The sequence below is a fragment of the Pyrus communis genome, chromosome 6 (assembly GCF_041283825.1).
Source record: "Pyrus communis isolate YQ-2024b chromosome 6, ASM4128382v1, whole genome shotgun sequence".
Taxonomy (NCBI): Eukaryota; Viridiplantae; Streptophyta; class Magnoliopsida; order Rosales; family Rosaceae; genus Pyrus; species Pyrus communis.
Genome location: NC_142570.1, coordinates 21,576,056 through 21,595,339, shown reverse-complemented (window position 1 = coordinate 21,595,339; position 19,284 = coordinate 21,576,056). Strand labels below are relative to the sequence as shown.

Sequence of the window (19,284 nt, the reverse complement as noted above, 5' to 3'; positions counted from 1 at the left end):
CTAAAGACCTTGGAATACCTGCCAACACATTCGGATAATCCAAAATCCTCCCAACACGTGGCCTATGGCGACGCGGGTGGGCATCCAACGAGAGGCCTGCCCGCGGGCTATTAGCTCAATACTGAGCACTTCCCTAACAATTGCGTCGTTACCACTGAGCTGTAAGGGCTCTCAACCACGTGGATAGTTCAATGTGCTCATCAGCACTTAAGTACGATAACTAATAATATGCGGACCAGGCTAGGTAAAAGAACTTAAAACCAATAGATCAAGTACATCATTGTAACTGCCAGAATGTCTCAAGTAACTCCGTTCATAAAACTACTCACTCCGTAATCACTAACTAGCAGTACAATTACACACCAACTGGTAATACATATAAAGAGAACACGCTTCCGCGGGGAATTAAGTAAAGCTCATGATTGTACACAAACCCAACAAAAAGGAAAAGACCATCCCTTGGAAATGCTGCAGTTCTAACATGGTCGAAGAAGTGGCCTTCAGAAACCGAACCCAAGTTTAAATTGTGGTTAACTCCACTTTATCACATGATGATGCATCGGCTCCTTTCTTCTGGTGGTTGAGCTGAAACTTGACTCTGTGACTCTGATGGGTTGTATGTAAACTCAGCTGTATTAAGCCCATACTGATTTACGTGCAAGTCACCAGACAAAACAGAGCACAGGCATCAGAATCATAGGCGAAGAGATTGTAGCAAAAAATAGACTCAATTTTATGTTTTCGATAGGAAAAATAAAATGACAAACGGAATTTGCCTAATCACCAAAATGTGGTAACCTGATAGTACTGGAACAATCAGCAAAAAGTCTAAAGTGCGCACACTAACACGCTGGTCTTACTTTGAGACTTCAATAGCTATATTTCTATACTACCATCTCATACAAACTTTTAAGGAAATATTTTTGCCGGAATCTCTCACCTTTTCCCTCATGCGTGTACTCCACGCATCATTTCTGTTTGGTGGCCGCTGATCAAGAGCCCCAGCAACAGGTGCACCAGTTGCTGGAACAGCTTGCCTGTTGGCAATCAATGGCTGCCTAATTTGTTGCCTTGGAGCAATGAGCTCATCATCACTGTCATATTCTGCTGGTCTGTTTGCTGCCCTAACCACTAGAGCGAGCAAGAAAAGTAGAGCCTGAAATTCCATGGAGAATCGTTATATATGCAACATATCGGCACAAGAAAATACCGAAAAAACCTTTAACTAATGATATCCAAACCACTAAAACTAGATTCAAGAATCACAACACAAGAACACTCATCTTAGCAGTGCTTTTGTGCAGCAGCTAAACACAGAATGGACAAAACCCTTATCCAGATAAGGAGGGAGATGTGAACCAATATCTGGCAAAGCAGTAGAGGTTCACGAGAAAATTTTAACAACAAGGAGCTTGCTGTCATTTTCCTTGTCTCTGGAACCAACATTAATATCACATTTCAATGGTTTTGTTCTTGACTCTCATGCAAACATTTCTCTCAATCAATGTATTAAAAGGCGAAGGCGTAGGTGAGGTGTTCTACGGATAGCTCCGCCTAAGTGAAAACCTTGAGGCCTCACAAGACTTAAGATTTTTAGTATAAACTGTATATAATTACGTATATTATATAATATTTTGGTGGAATACTTAAAGAGTCTTACAAGAAAAAACAAGAAAAAAATTTTAAGAAGAAAAAAAATATAGCATTACACAAAAACAAAAACAAATAATTACTGATTTTTCTTGCTGGCCACTTACTTATTAATGAATATTATTTTTATAAAATAATATTAAATTTTATAGATATGTTGGGAGAATATGCTTTGAGATGATGGAAGTTGGAAATTAGGATGCTGGACAACTGGAAGTCACTTTAAAGAGAAATAGATTCAGCCAAAAAAATAATATTAAAAAAAACAAAAAGTAAGCAAATGAAAGCATGGCAAACTACGCGGTGCTATTCATATTCTTCAAGCAGCATTGGTGCGTCTGCAACTTCCATATTCAAGCGAAATTATCCAGATTCCAAAAGCTCTTACACAAAAAAGACGCCCAATTGACCGCCGCGCCTCGACCACGTCTAAGCGAGTTTTTGCCTTCTCCCACTGGGCAGAGGCGATTTCACTGACGCCCCACCTCAAAAGCCGCCTAGGCGCGCCTTGGGGGGCGTTTTTTAAAACACAACTCAATGTTTTTTTTTTTTTTTGGGTAAGAAACATAATTTCATTACAGAAAAGAAGAATGTTAAGAAGCAGCGACAAGATCTCCGCAATTTTTCTAGAGCACTGATCTATAAAGAAAGTTTCTTCAATATCATTGTCATGTAGGAATAATGCCAATGCCATTATAAAAAGGGACAGACTTTCACGTATGAACCAGTCAAAACTCCTTTTCATAGTGAAAAACACTTGAAACCCCATTTTGAAGAGGGAAATCCCCCCTGAAATCAACTGTTATTGCGCTTGACTATTTTGCAAGTGACATTAACACTTAAAGGTGAGGGAGTTTCTTTTTCTTCCTATTTTCTTTTTTATTCTTAACTATTCACTCTTGGGCTTTTTGATAACTATTTCGTTTTCAGTTTCTGTTTTCACTTTTATGAAATCTGAAAACTCATTCGATAACTACTTTTAGTTTTCAAAAAATAAAAAAGAAAAAATAAAAAAACTAAAAACTGAAAACTGATAGCCAAAAAGTGAAACTCAAACATATAAGACACAATACGAGCTAAGATCCAAAGCATAGAACTTTTCTTCTAATGCTACATGTTGATTAGGCCAAGTCAGAACCAACTAAATGGTGGCAAGCATTCAAATCTAGTCAATGAAAACCAGAGGTAAATTCTCTGCAGAAACTTCAGGTAAGATATTTTTTTTGCCTCGTAAGTATACTTTTGCTTCCCTTTCAGTGTCTGCACTGCTTGCTAAAACATGTCCACCCCCTTCTATTCATCTTATATCTTTCTATACGGGTATGAAGAGTTAGAAATATAATTCCAAATAAAGTAAGGGGAAGGGAGGGAACTTCATCCAGAAACGAGACTGTCATGCCAAGCTATCTTCCTTTAAATGATTAAAGGATACAGCCATAAATCCACCCAAAAAAATATTTAATCAAAATCATACAAAAAGATGTCAAAACAGAAGATGCCAAGACGAGATTCTGGAATTGTGAGAATTACCTCGAAGACAACAGCTCCAAGAGCAACCCATCTGACAATGGTCCAGTGAGCTTTCAGAAATGCATATATCATCTCAAAATCTCCACTTGAATCCGTTGGTATTTCCTAAAGAGTAACTTATGACACTGATTAGATAGCCATCATACCATTACAATTTAAATTTCAAAACATCAGTTGATACAACACTTACATCTTCCCAGCTTTTGTCAAAGAATATAAAGGCGGCAGCTCCCAGCTCTACCAAGATCAAAAGGATCACCAGGACTGAATACTATGCTGACTTAAGGACCCCATTTTGTTAAATTTAAAACCAAAATAAAGAAAGCATAGGTGCATGCACATTCATGTTTTAGTATGACAGGCATACTATTATCACATAACAGATATGCTATGACACTATTATCAGATATACTTTTAGACAAGAAGAATTGAGTAATTAGGATACACAACTCAGGCAGCAGCCATTCCGTGTCATTGCACCCACGCAACCAAAACAAGAGATGATAAATATAATTGCTCCAATGCCAATAAACAAGTATATGAACCTGAAAAAGAATATGGTGTAAAAAATTGGAGGAAAAAAGAAAGAAGAAATAGCAGCTTGAACTCAACATGTAAAACAAACAATATGAGTGTAATCCTTAATGGGTCTTTATAATTAATATACATATATATACATATATGTATATATGCAAATAAATTCATTAATATGGGATTATGGATTGATCTAGCATATGTAAGGCATAGGTTCCTTCAAGAAAAGTGTAAGCATAGGGAAAAAACATAAAACAATGATTGTAAAAGATAATATGGGAAGCTCAGAAAAATAAAATGGAGAACTTAATGCAATAAAAGTCAGCTCAATCTTCACTGTGCATCAGCTAACTCAGTGAGAAGAACATTGCTTCCAGAAATAGTTGGGGTTGGCACTGAATAGTTGATTAGATCTAGCCTTTTAGATCAATTAGATTTATCAAGTAGAATCATCAGAAGGTCCTAAAAATTTACTTCAATGCTCTAGAGATGCCAACCAGCAACCGATTACTATATTGATGGGACCTCAACCCTTCATTATACAACTTGAACTATTAAAGAATGCAAATCACATACAAAACAGAAGACTGATGGTACAAGTTACCTGTAGACGAAAAGAGGGTAGAATTTTGTGGGGTTACTGCAGAATGACTGTCTTGTGGATAGTTTGTGGAAAGGATAGGAGGTTATTTACTATTGGTGAGTGGTGGTGGTGGAGTTTTGGGAGGGAGTGAGGTTCCTAACGTCATTTTGGTGATTGGTTTAAATAGAAATTAGGAAGCCATGTCGATCCAGAAATGCAGTAAGCCCTTGCAGAATGTCCAAGATTTTGTGTACATCTAAATTTTACTCAGACAAAAGCTAAGTTTCTAAATTAAACATTCATTTCACATCCAAACTCTTCTTTAGATAATAGGATAGCTAATTTAGTGTAAATTTCAGTTGTTTTAAAGGAGGAGAAAAAAAAAAAAAAAAGGAAGGAAATGATTTCATTCCTAAGAATTTTGATCATTTTCTTTATCTTTCTATTTGTCTAAAATCACATAAGGGATACAACACCTGATGGAAAATAAAAATATTAATCAAATGCAAGAAGGTAAGTCTAACACAAGAATACTTGTTACTTCTTATCTGTTTACAGCCACATCAAATATCAAAATAAACAACAGATTTCCTCAATCAGAATAAAATAAATGTGTAACTAGCTATAACTCAAAAGTCAAAAAACAATTTTAGTGAATTAGGTAGTAGACATACCAAGCTTTTGGCAAATTATCCAAGGTACTAGTTGAAAGAGACACAGTCATGAGCAAAGGTCGGCTCAACTGTACCAAATCATGATCGTCGCCTACAGCTGAAGACATAACGGTTGAGTCCGAAGCTCTCAAGTATTCGACCAGCAAGTAGATCCCATAACCCACCATGGCCAGCCCCACAAGGGTCAAAACAAAGTTCAACAGCTTCAACAGGCACTCCAAGCACCCCCTGCAGGCCATCCTCAACAACTTCTTCGACCCCTTCAATTTCCAAATTCAAATCAAATGGGTCTCTTCTATTTTATCACTTAGCCGACTACCTTCGACAAAAGACCCACATTTGGCCCGAAGATCAGTAACTCAATCACACAGTTTTGATTACTAACTACCACAAGTTCGCAATTAATTCCATAATTCACACATCGAGTTGTGTTTGGTTGCTTGGAAAGTGTAGAAAAACTACATACATAAACCATCTCTCCAACATTATGCATTTTCTAAGATCAGGGTAATAAATCAACTAAAATTATTTTAAAAAAATAGAAAACCAAAACTATATATGCAATTCAGCTCAAGCTCATCAAAAAATTCCAGTCTTTCCTAGATACGTAATCACCTCAATTTCCCAACCTATTCAACTATCTAATTTTTTCAAAAACTGAAATTTTAACCCATCCAGACTAGCAAAATATCAGATTTAATACGAAAAAAAAAAAACAAAAAAAGAACCAAAGAATAGTTTCATGATGGTTTGGAAATCTTAAAGAGATCAAAATATGAGCGGAAATCGAAAGACTTACAGATTTAGAAGTCACGAGTACGAGGAGCTTGTCGGGTTTCGAGCTTCTTCGGATTCTGATATCAGCCACAGAGGAAGAGGAAGAGGAAGCCAAAGGAGGAAGGGCGGTGAGGTTGTTGGTTTTTTATTGTTTTTTTTTTCTAAATGCCAGCTGGCGTTTTTTTATTTGTACCCCACACCTCCCCATTTGTGCTGTGTCACCGTTTTGTTTTCTATTTGCTGAATGACGTTAATGAACTTATCCATTCCGTTGGGACGTTTCTGTGTGCAGTTGCGATAAGCTAAGGGATAATATGGTCAAATCACATATTAATAGGTTTTTAAAACAGAATATATATTTTTTTATTGTGAGAAAATGGAATTTAAAAAACCAGAAAAGTTTGAACAGAAAGGAAATGATAAATACAAATCACGATCGTCAACCACTATGGCCTTCTCGTGGAGAAATTTTTTATTGTGATCGGAATGCAGATGGTATATTACATATTTTTATACAAGTAATGAAATTTTTTATTGTTTAAGTTATTAACTTTTTAACACACATGTCTCACTATTTATATAATAACATATAGTGTATCATTCCGTGTTTCGGTTAGATTGAAAAATCTTTCCTACTAGTGAGGGTGCCACAATCTTTGCCACGTAACATTTTTCTGACCTTGTAATTTGAAAAAAATATACCTATCAAAAATGTATCTTATTTCATTTAATTGAAAATAAAATGTGGACACGTAGTACAATTATAATTACTTACTAGCATATGGGCACACACAAAGTGTGCAAGAATTTTTTTTTTTTTTTTTTTTTTTTTTGAAATAGAAGGAGAGAGAGGAAGAGAGTGATAGAGAATATGGGAGTGAGAAATTTTTTTTATTTTTTATTTTTTTTATTAGAGATATGTTAGGATTACATGTAGATGAAGCTTTGTGTCACATTCCAGACCGGATGTGACACTTTGAAAAAAACAGCAAACTTTGGTTGTGTGAAATTACATTTCTGCCTCATATTTCTTATTCATGTTCTGTTTTAATTAGAGGGTTAAAGTGGTAATTTCATAAAATTTTGATTGACAATAAGTGTTTTATTAATTAGTAGAGGTTCTAACCTAATTTTATCGATGAAGTAGTAAGTAAATAATTAAATCACACATGCAAAATAAAATATTATAGTGAATAGTAATTGATAATGTTTGGAGAGTGAATTAATCATTGTTAAGGCAGTTCACTATTCATGCAAACAGTAACTTCTCCAACTAATGGGTCTACTATTGTTGGTTGGGACGCGTTATATTTGTTGCTAAAGCATTTGTCTTATGTGATGTGCTGAAATTTGCAAAAATCAAAAGTTTTAGAGATGTCTGTATGTTGGTGAATTTTCTTACGACATCAGACTACTAGCATTGGGTATCAGATTACTTGCATGATCATTTTCTTTTATATCTTGGGCTTATATCATTTAGGAGGCAAATTTTCTTGCTAATGTCATTACTAGCATTGGACACTACATTCATGATACTTTTATTTGGGATATGTCTTTACCAACTATTGCTAAAAATGTCTTTTTCTTCAATTGTACTAAAAATGGTTGAACTTGAAATTTCTTTTTGAATAAATTTATTTTTTCCAAAAAAAAAAAACTCCTCTATCTGGGAGGCACACCCAAAAAAGTAGATGGAAATGCTTTTGATATCACCCATAAGAAAAGTCATACCTTCCCCCTTTTTATAATATATATATATATATATATATATTTCCGTCAATTTTCTTATTATTTGGTATAATAAGTTAATGGCACTAACAACGCTTCTAGTGATCCAATGATAAGGGTGCGAACTGCGACTATCTTATAAATAAAAAATGTGAGAGGTTTCGGGTTTAAGGCTCCAAAATGATGTGAGAGGTTCCGGGTTCAAGGCTCCAAAATGGTGAGTGGCCGCAGACAGAGTTTAATTTCCCATAGCCTTTTTGCACCTGAAAAAGATGGATAACCGTGATTTGTTACTAATTGTTCCTTTTTTTAAAGAGAAAAATAAAAAATAAAAAAGCTACTAGTGTAGTACAATACTAAGACCTAAATCTAACTGACGTTCAAGACACAATCAACCACAGGTCAACACAAGATTGGTCAAATTAATAGAAGGTAGGAATCCTACCTACTAGTACTACATTCTATCAAATTCCAATCAGATAAGAGATCCTCTCCGGATCTCTTCCATCAAGATCACCGAATCAAGTGATCTGGAATTTTGAAATTTTATCCAACGGCCCACCTGTTTTGACCTCTTAATAGCTATAATAATTTTTGGCCGTTAAATGAAATTTCAAAGGTCTAGATCACTTGATCCGGTGACCTTGGTGGAAGCGATCCGGAGAGCATCTCTTCTCTTCCAATCAGAGTTTACGATGCCAGTGTGCCTCCTCTAATCTAAATTCAATTCCATGTTTCTTGAACAATACTAATTTAGAATACTCTCTTGCAAGGTTCTAAAAGACGCTAAGCGCTAATCGGGCGGCGAGCTAGGGACTAGCGCCTAGGCGGATTTAAGTAAATATATTATATTTCTTGTAAATAAGTGTTTGTTTATACTTAAAATATATATAATTTCATTATAAACTACATATATATTAGGAAGTATTGGAACATAATGAAAACATGAGAAACATGCATATAATGTATATTCATTTAAGTATTCAACAAGTCCTTTACAATTTATTGAAAAAAATAAAATACAAAATAAAAGTTATCTATTTTCTGTCTAAGTGAGTCACAACCTAGGCGGGTCTTGACGGGATAGGTGGGTGCCTAGGCTGTCTAGGTAGGCGCCTCAGTAGGTCTAGGCACCGTTTCTTAATTTTCAAATACATAGCCATTAATCGAGGCGGTGGCCAACCGCCTAGCGCCTAAGTGGCTAGGCGGAGATTTTTAGAATAGTGCTCTCTTGTAAAAAAAGTTTAATTAATTTTAAAATAAATATTTTTCTTACATGCAATTTTTTTTTTTGTTAAAAAAAGGGGCTAATATTATGACAAAATAGAAATTACAAAATAATATCACGAGATTGAGAGACTTTAGAAAAATCAGACAATAATATATGCTTACAAAAAGATGGAGCTTGTCAATCAGGAATGAAATTCATCTCCAGATAGATGAGCCGAATATTACATTCTCAGTCACACAGTAACATTGCACGACAAGCTTGAATTGATGCATGTATAAGATGACTGTTAGTTGCACCATGTGACATCAACTTGGGATACTAGGTTTTAAAATAGATTCTAAACGAGACTAAAATGAGAGAATAGTTTGAGCTTGAAACACATTAGATTAAAAAAAAAAAAAATCATGTATGAAATGGCACAGTGGCAATTTGGCATGTTTTTTGTTCTTTTTTTCAGTAAACTAGTATTTTCTACAAGATAAGTAGCTTTCATCGGAGAAATTTTTCCAAGTGACGGGAACACCATGACACGTGGTGTTCCCTCACACATTAGGATTTGACATCTTGAATATCTTTCAATTTTATATTTCAATAAATAAATAAAACTAAATCCTAATGTGTGAGGGAACACCACGTGTCATGGTGTTCCCGTCACTTGGAAAAATTTCTCCTTTCATCGCTATTTTTTTTTTTTTAAAATATAGGCAATGTTTCTACTCTAAACAATACTAAGGCCTCGTTTGGTATGTCAAATTGTACTTGTTAGAGCAAATTTTCGTCGTGGTTTAATTGACGAAAACCTATACATCAAATTCAAGAGACAACAGAGTTAGACTAACACCAGTGTGGTGTTAACCAAAGGGCCTCTGATGCCTAATTCAGAAAGATTGTCGGAAGTACGAAGAGTCTAGTGAGAGTTCTTGATTACTAGAATAAAGTGGTTGGTCTTGGTTACTTATAGAGAATTGAGGGGTTAACCCTAGAGTCCAAGTTCGTTGAACTGTTAACAGAGTGTTACCTAATCTGCACACTGATGGTTGCCATTGTCGTCATCATGTATGGAACTTCGGATTATGTGGGCCTTAGACACATTTCAAGACGGGACCAGTGAATCCTCAACGGCATAAGGTGTCGTTTCTCATGTAAAAGATGGATGCTTCGTTTTGTAGTTTGCGATCTTCCAACCTCTGATAACAGGGTCTTGCCAGCAAGGCGAAAGGTCAATCTGCATTACTTCGGGTTCGACCTCGTCGATGCTAGTTCATTCGAGCTCCTCGATAGTGATTTACCTTCAAAATTGTGGTTCAGGGTAGATCAAAGGTTGACAAAGACGTGAACATGAAAGTTATCTGCTCGGGGAATTCGGTTAAAGTGGAGACTGGAAAGGCTTCGAGAAGCTCTTGAACTTTTTTCTAAGTATCGAATCATCCTCATGTGCTTTTCCGTGTATTCGGTGGATTGTTTGATTGGTGATCAGCGGGGAATCGGAATGGATGGCCATCTTTCTTACTGATATTTCTTTTGCTAGCCTTGAACTTGCAAGCAATGCTTCATACTCTAGCTTTGTTTAAGGCATTGAAATCCAAGCGAGAGTGACTGTTAAAGCATAGATCCATCGGGGGTGACTAGTACCTGTCTTGCGCATGCACCTTTTTGTTAGAAGATCCATCAACATGCAAGCGCAACATGTCGCGCGAGCAGTACTTGGTTGAGATTGTCATCTTTGGATACTTCGTTGGGCATTCTTTGACCACATGTTAGCCGACCAGAGTTGGATGATCATTTATTCTAGAAGGAGTAAACTCCGCTATGAAGTTTGCTAGGGCTTGAGTCTTGATGGGGGTTCGGTGCCGGTATGTTGGTCTTGGGTTTAAAAAATTGAAATTTCACAATGATTTTGGTCCAACAATTGCATGCAAAAATAAATTCAGAGGGCGGAAGCAAATACACACATGCAAATCAAAATTCCAAACCAATGAATCTTTGAACTCACTCTTTGGGCTAAAAGGAAAGGGAAATGATATTAAAAACTACCACTTGTAGCACTACTTTGATTTTGAAAAATCAAAGTTAATCACCCTTTGTGTACGGCCTCCTTTCCTCTTGGTTTTGTTGTGAACTCCCTCACACCAAAGTGATGGTGCCTCTACTTTCAACACCTAGAAACAAGGATGATGGATGTTGAACAAGAGAGAGAGGCTAGTACACTCTTGCTATTAGAGGGTTGGTTTATTTAGGTGTAAAGAAATCGAGAGAGGTTTTCTATTTCTTTTTCTTCTTGCTCTCAAAAGGAGTAAGTACGTTATATATATAGAAGATCTTTAAGGGAACAGAATTCCAGTTTTTTTCCAAAAAATAGATTTTAGTTGTGAGACCCATTCCACATCGAACTTCAACTGTCTATTCTAAAACAACCCTCACTCACCTCTCTTTCTCCTATATCCGGCCATTAGGCCTTTAATCCCTTAATTGGGCTCCATCATACTTTCAAGTCACTTTTTTTCTTTCTTTCAGGTTACTGCGAAGTCACTTTAGTGACTTAAGTTCTCTAAATGGGTATAAGCCCAACGAGCCCACTTGAATTCAAAACCATTCCAACGCCCATTTAAAACTTAAAACTTACAAGCACCCAAATATTAATTAATAAATATTAATTAATTTCAATCTCAACATAATTATCACATTACTTATTCCATCATTGTATAAACTTTATAATCCTTGATTTTAAATTAGGTTGCGTGATCCGTAAGGTTCTAATTAACGAGGTAGTGAAACAAGGGCCTCACAGATTATAAGTGACATCTTGACGCATGTCATAGCTCCCAAGTCAATAGAGAACTAAAGGAGAGAATCTATTGCAATTATTACAATGCAATGTAGTCCATCTCAATTTTTAGTCATTTGTTTAGGATATTCCATGTCACTTTGCCTAAACCACATTCCATTGATTCATTTAGTTATATGCTCTCGCCAAAGACCTATGAATCATCCCGAAAGAGCATTCTCCTTGTAATGTAAAGCTTAGAGATTCCTTATTGTACGGTCACTTGCCTCTATGAATAGATCAATGGCCCAGACCAAGGACTCGATAACCCCAAGGGGTGTAATGCATATCTCATTTCATTGAGCTATATATCCACAAGACAACCATTATTTAGAGACTCTCCATCTTACTCTTCGATAATGTGTTTTGTCAATTTTTTTCTCAAAAATGAAAAATTGAAAAAAGTTCATATGATGAAAACTAACAAAGTTACTAAGATTTTTAAAGTTTGTCGGAGTAAGATTATGAATTAGTAAATATTAGTTTTCAAATTGCAATGTGGGTAACAAATTTGTATTACAAGAGTCACATTAAAGAAAATGTTGGAGGATAACTTTTTCAATGCGGTAGACATATTGTGGATGCAAATTTCCGCCATCTTCTCTTTTGACGAAAATGCACCTGCAAAATAATAACACTTAAGATTAAGGCCAAAAGCCTCACACGCCCATGATGAAATTTGGGGACCGGGGGGGGGGGGGTTTGGCCGAAGAATCTTCGATGCCAAAATTAGAATTATGAAAAGAATGTGTTTAGGAGTTTATGGGTAGCAAATGACTTAGTTTTTTAGTGGAATAATAGGGCTATTAATAGGGGAATTGCCGGCCCTTAGGGTGAGGAGTGGCCGATCATATATGGTGGTAATTGAAGAATAATTGCAAGATATTATGTGAAATAATATTTTGTAATTAACATGGCAATTATTCCTAAATTAAATAGGAAGTTTTGGGCGTTACATTTTGAATAAAATCAATAAGGGATTGATGAGGAGTGATGAGAGGGATTTGAATAAATACTATATTGATCACTTTTGACCCTTCCTTGATTGAGCCGTTATTGTCCGTTGCATGCGTGTGAGAATTCTGGTGTGCCTCGAGAGTAATTTTGTCCTTCTTATCCAAAAAATCCACGTTTTACCTCCATGATTTTTGAGATTATTTTTGTCTCCACAAATATGGTCCATACACCAAGTGTTATAATAAAAGTGATTAAAGTTTTATTTTATTTTTTATTTTTTTTATTTTTTTTATTTTTATGTACTCAATCACTTATTTTATAAAATTTGGTATACCGGAACCCAATAGGATCCTTTATGGATCCTTTGGTGAGGATCCTGGGGATCTATTTACACGCTCCCACTCTGATATGTCCAAATACCAAGATAGGCGCGTGTTGGCCGACACACGAGGGTGACGAAGCCATTTTAAATATGCATGCAAGTTATAAAGAAAGAACGAACATAAACAAAATGTGTAAATTTGAATATAATGAAATAGGCGTTTGCATGAATGTGTTCAGAGCATACAATTAATCAAGAAAAGTACGAAAGGAATATTTTAAAATAAATAAGATTACGAAGAAAGTGAGTCTTATTACAAGATGGGAGTTCGAAGATACCAACACGGAAGTGCCTTGACGCGGGGATTGTGTGCCTCGATTCTAGCTCTTGAAGGGGGCGCAAAACAAAAGGCTGAGTGGACCAAATTTTATAATAATAATACTAATAATAAGAAAACCATTGTTTTTCTGAATATACTAACCCCCTGTTTTGAAAACACATATATAGTACTACATAGTAGGTTTTCTAAAAACTCTAGCATGCTATGAAAAACGTTCGTAAAACAAGTACATATAAACCAATACTCAGTAATGGAAATATAGTCGTATGAAGGCAAATCCGTAAATCTCTGTAAATCACATCAGTGATGTACTCAACTAGGGGTATCATAGTGGTTTGAAGGCATAAGCATCACCAAAGGTGAAGTTGTACGACACTGGGTTACGCCAGTGAAGAAATCATGGTCCATCACTCGAAGGTGAAGCTGTACGACTTTGGGTTACGCTAGAGAAGAGATATATGTATTCTGCATTTCTTAATCGTCGGTCCTCAGTTCTTCTTTCTTCCAGCCAAACAGTAAGACGTGGTCCAAACAATAAGTCCCAGGAGAGGCATGAGCGGAGCGCATGAGCGGGGGAAGAGTCTAGACATACGAGGAAGGTGAATCTTTTAAGTCTTGCATATAGTATACTTGTTTTGTGTATTTCATGAGTAGATTATTTAGATCTAGTTCAATGGCCAGCACTAGCTCTAGATCCACCTTAGGAACTATACCTGACATTGTCAATGAAGAACAAAAATTGGATTTTCAAACAGACGAAAGTATTGATTTTTCCGACTGGAACATTCCAAAAGTTTCAACCCAAAATATTTACAAGAAAAAATGGTCTTTGACCTCTTTTAAATCCGAACATCACGTCAAAACAGTTGAGAAGGCTTATGCTCTTAGCAAAGAACATGAGACTTGTCAATTATTTTCTCCAGAACAAATCAAAGCGCATCGCAAAAACGGTCATAACTATCTTCACATTGGTTTAGTTCAAATCGCTGTTAAACCTTTAACACGAAAAGGCCTTAATACGTCTATTCTTTTATGTCTTCGTGACGCCCGATTTACTGATTTTAACGATAGTATTCTTGGAATGATTGAATCAAGTCTTTATAACGGACCTATCCATTTTGATTGTTTTCCAGATCTCACAATAAGTCTTTCAGACCCACATGTTTTAAAAGCTCTTACTCTTAATATCAAAACCTCCGGGTACCAAGTCCTGGAAGGAACACAACCTTTGGCACTTATTTTTAGAATTTATTACAAAGTCACTGGCACAAACATGAATTTTCAAGCTTTGAACAAAAGTCCTCGCGACCACACTCTTTTAATCCAAACAACCTAAGAAAGCGCAAACATTAGAGTACCAAGAACCATTAGGTGGTCAGACATCAGTCTCCCCTCAGATTGGTGTTTAATTAATGAAAGTAAGCCGGTTTCCGTCCAAAACAGCCTTGTTAATCTCGACAACATTGAACAATATTTTGATGGCACAGTTAAAATCAATTTTGATCGTCCAGCAAGAAAATCTTGTGAATCAGTTTTGTCACACAAATCTTTTGCTCCTAGCAGACAGTCTTTTTCTGGATCCACGTCAGCCGATAGACTGGGTCAAGATCAAGATTTGATCAAATCTTTAGTAAACAAAAAGTTAAAAGAGCAGGAAGCTGCACAACAAGATTTAGTCAATGATTTACTCAAATTAAAGTCTGTCGACACTTCTTCACAAGTTGCACATCCTGTTTATCATCCTCCAAACCAAGAAGAACCCACTTCTCCAACTCCTTCTGATTTTGAAACAACATCGGTGAATCACCAATTACTTGTTTTAAACAAACCACATAAAATACGATGGAGGAAGCTTAAAGCTGACATCGCTTCTGAGGAAAACATCCCCAGAAGAAACATTTTTAGAAAAAAGTATTGTGATGAAGAAAAGCTAGCCATATATGCCGAATGGAAAGCTTTTGTAGAATAATACCAATTTGAAATATCTTTCTTTGATTTCATTGAAAAACATTATGAAACCAAAAATAAAGTTACGGTTGTTACCAAAGAAAATTGGGTTAAGGAAGACAAAACTTTGATTTCCTCCAGTCATCCTCCCAAAGAAACTATTTTGATTTCCACTGGTAATACCAACATCCCCGCAACCCCTTTCAAAATTCCAAAAGAAGATTCTGGTTTTAAACCTGTCATTGAACAGAACAATTTTACAAACCAAAGTCTTCATACTATTGGAAAACAGTTAGACAAAATTGAAACCAAAATCGACAAATTGTCTCAACCAAAATCTTCTCCAAAAGAAAAACCATTAGTAAATTTTACTGATACTGCTTCAAGTTCCACTGCTTTAAAATCCATGACTACTTTACAAAAAATTGATCATATGCTCACTGAGCTCAAAAAAGAAAAAGTTGTTAATGTTTTGCAAAACAATGATGTTTCTGTCGAAGAAGAAAATACTTCTGATTCTTCTCAGGACACGGAAACTAGTTCTGCTATCCAAAATATTGAAAATATTTTTCAAAACATTGATCTTCAACCAACTTTTGATTTAAAACGTATTCGTACTCATCCGGTCAACCCTACTTCTCTCACAAAAAACTGGTATCCCAGGCCAACTCCTCCTGACCTTCAATTTGAAGAACGAAATATTCAAAATCAATTTTCAGTTTCAGCCGACAAACTTTATGAGTGGAACATAGATGGCTTATCCGAACAAGAACTTTTGAACAAACTTCAACACATGTCCATGGTTGCTAATAGCTACATTTCAAATCACAATTTTACACAAACACAAATCGTTGATCTTCTCGTCACTGGTTTCACTGGAATGCTTCATTCTTGGTGGGAGAAGCACTTAACTTCTCAGTCCAGAGATGAAATACGCTTTGCGGTCAAAAAAGATGAGGAAGGATTTCCCATTTTTGACGAAACGATAGGACAGGGAATACCCGACGGAGTAAATACTTTACTTTATACGATTATAGAACACTTTATAGGAACACCCAGCAACGTTACTACGCGTATTCACGACCAACTGAGTAATTTAAGGTGTCCAACTTTAAGTGATTTCAGATGGTATAAAGATGTTTTCATATCCAGAGTTATGCTTCGAGAAGATAGTAATCAACCTTTTTGGAAAGAAAAATTTATCAATGGTTTACCAAATCTTTTTGCTCACAAAATTCGAAATGTTTTAGTAAATGAAGAAGGTGTCATACCTTATCATACCCTTACTTATGGTAACATAGTTAATGTTATTCAAAAGGAAGGATTGAAAATGTGTATCGACATGAAGATTTCAAAACAAGTTCATAAAGATAAATCTATTGCTAAATACGAACTTGGAACATTTTGTGAACAATATGGTTTACCTCCAATCGCTCCTTCGAGTAAAAAGAAAAAAGCTCAACAAACCAGCAAGTTTTCTAAACATCAATCCAGATTTTATAAAAACAAAAGATCTTCCAACAAACCTTTTCAAACAAATAAATTTTATGAAAAACCATCTTCAAACAAAAAACCTTTTCGAAAGTCTAAAAAGGATTTTCAAAATAAAAAGGGAAAGTGTTACAAGTGTGGTAAATTTGGTCATTATGCAAATGAATGCAAGGTTAAAAAGGTTATTAACCAACTAAAAATCTCTGAAGAAGAGAAGGTTCAACTTATCCAGGCTTTAGAAATTAGAAATACCGACTCTAGTCAATCTGATAAAAATCCCGATTTTTCCGTCTCCGACTCTAGCAGTTCTAGCGACGTCTCATCGCCAAACATTAAGTTTGGGTGCACGGACACTTGTTGTAATAAAATTTCAGTGCTTAATAAGCAAGAAGAACAAGAAGAGTTTTTAATGGAATTAATTAGTAAAGTCAATGACCCTGATTTAAAATCTTTTTATTTGAAAAAACTCAAAAATTTGATTTCTTCCCATGAACCTGGCACTAGTCAAACTTCTTCTCAAAAGATTTCTCTCAGTACCACTTTGGAACGTTTTAATAAACCAAAAAAGGAGATCACCCTCAAAGATCTGCAAAAAGAAGTTAACCAAATCAAATCGGAAATTAAGTTTTTAAAATCCGAAAATACCGAGATTCGTTCACACCTCAGTAGAGTACGAACGCAAGAACTCGTCCAAGAACAAAATGGTTCTTCCTCAAATTCCGATTCCGACGCTCACTCAGCTAAATCTTCTTCTTCAAAAGAACTTGTTTTAAGTCTTTTAGACAAAATAAGAATTCGAAAATGGTATTCTAAAGTTACGATAGTAATCGAAGATTTTCATTTAGAAACCATCGCTTTAATAGATTCAGGTGCAGATTTAAATTGCATTCAAGAAGGGTTAATACCTACTAAATATTTTCACAAGTCTACGGAAACACTTAGCGCTGCAAATCAATCCCCGATGAAATTAAAATATGAAATTCCCAAAGCCCATGTTTGTCAACAAAATGTTTGTTTTAAAACTCCATTTGTTTTAATCAAGAATATTTCTGATCCAGTTATTTTGGGACTCCCTTTCATTGCATTAATTTATCCTTTCAAAGTTCATCATAACTGCATTTCTACCAAGGTTTTTGGCCAAAAAATTACTTTTGAATTTTGCATGGAAACAGATCTTAAAAAGTTAAAACAACTTCAAAAAGATAATGTTTCGAAAACTCTCAACCAGATTACTGCAAAATCCCAACAAATTGCATTTCTACAAGAAGAAATTATTCACAAAAGAATTGAAGAACAGTTGACGAACAAATCTTTGTTAAATGCTATTCGCCAGTTTTCCGATAAGCTTACTAAAGAAATTTGTTCCGATCTTCCAAATGCTTTTTGGCACAGAAAACAACATATTGTTAAACTACCTTATATTAAAGATTTTATTGAGTCAAAAATCCCCACAAAAGCACGACCAATTCAAATGAATCAAGAAGTTTTAGAGTTTTGTAAAACTGAAATTAATCAACTTTTAGAAAAAGGAATTATCCGTAAAAGCAAATCTCCATGGTCTTGCCCTGCTTTTTATGTCCAGAAAAATGCAGAATTAGAACGCGGCGTTCCACGATTAGTTATTAACTACAAACCCTTGAATGATGTTTTAGAATGGATCCGATATCCAATTCCCAACAAAAGAGATTTGATAAAAAGACTTTCTCAAGCAACTGTTTTTTCTAAATTTGATATGAAATCAGGCTTTTGGCAAATTCAAATTCATGAATCTGATAAATACAAAACTGCTTTTGTAACTCCTTTCGGACACTACGAGTGGAATGTAATGCCTTTCGGCTTGAAAAATGCACCAAGTGAATTTCAAAATATCATGAATGAAATTTTTAATCAATACAGCCATTTTTCGATTGTTTATATTGATGATGTATTAATTTTCTCAAAATCAATAGAAGAGCATTGGAAGCATTTGCATGCATTTGTTAGGATCATTAGGTCCAATGGGTTAGTTGTTTCGGCATCTAAGATTAAGTTATTTCAAACCAAAGTTAGATTTTTAGGTTACCATATTTACAGGTCTACCATTCAACCAATAGATCGAGTCATCCAGTTTGCTGATAAATTTCCAGATCAAATTATTGATAAAACCCAGCTTCAAAGATTCCTTGGATCTCTCAATTATGTTTCAGAATTTTATCCTCATCTGCGTCAACAATGTAAGCCCTTGTTTGATCGTCTCAAGGAAAATCCTCCATCATGGTCACAAAATCATACTTCCATTGTCAAACAGATCAAAAATCATGTCAAGACTTTGCCTTGCCTTGGCATTCCAACTCCCGGCTCTCTCAAAATAGTCGAAACCGACGCATCTGAAATCGGTTATGGAGGTATCCTTAAACAAAAAATTTCTTCCGAAGCTCCTGAACAAATTGTTCGTTTCCATTCAGGAGTTTGGAATTCTGCTCAAGCTAATTACAGTACTATTAAAAAAGAGATTTTATCTATTGTATTATGTATTAGCAAATTCCAAGATGATTTATTAAATCAAAAATTTTTAGTTCGTGTTGATTGCAAATCTGCAAAACATGTTTTACAAAAAGATGTTCAAAATATTGCATCAAAACAGATTTTTGCACGCTGGCAAGCCATATTAAGTATTTTTGATTTTGATATTGAATACATTAAAGGCAGCCAGAATT

At 35.3% G+C, this 19,284-nt stretch overlaps 1 protein-coding gene across 3 annotated transcripts; it reads right to left on the bottom strand.

Annotated features, from left to right (window-relative positions):
* Positions 1 to 241: 241 nt before the first annotated feature.
* LOC137711235 (tobamovirus multiplication protein 2A) lies at positions 242 to 6,000 on the bottom strand. 3 transcript variants are annotated; one of them, XM_068450462.2, is made up of 7 exons: positions 5,771 to 6,000; positions 4,972 to 5,286; positions 3,626 to 3,725; positions 3,371 to 3,451; positions 3,181 to 3,285; positions 941 to 1,156; positions 242 to 646 (listed from the first exon to the last, which is right to left on the bottom strand). In XM_068450462.2, the coding sequence occupies exons 2-7, from the start codon at positions 5,208 to 5,210 to the stop codon at positions 545 to 547; spliced, it is 843 nt and encodes a 280-aa protein (XP_068306563.2). In that variant the 5' UTR covers positions 5,211 to 5,286; positions 5,771 to 6,000; the 3' UTR covers positions 242 to 544. The 3 variants fall into 3 exon arrangements, with proteins under 3 accessions (XP_068306563.2, XP_068306561.2, XP_068306564.2); XM_068450460.2 differs by having other exon boundaries at positions 4,972 to 5,231; positions 5,771 to 5,954; XM_068450463.2 differs by having other exon boundaries at positions 4,972 to 5,290; positions 5,771 to 5,896.
* Positions 6,001 to 19,284: the final 13,284 nt, after the last annotated feature.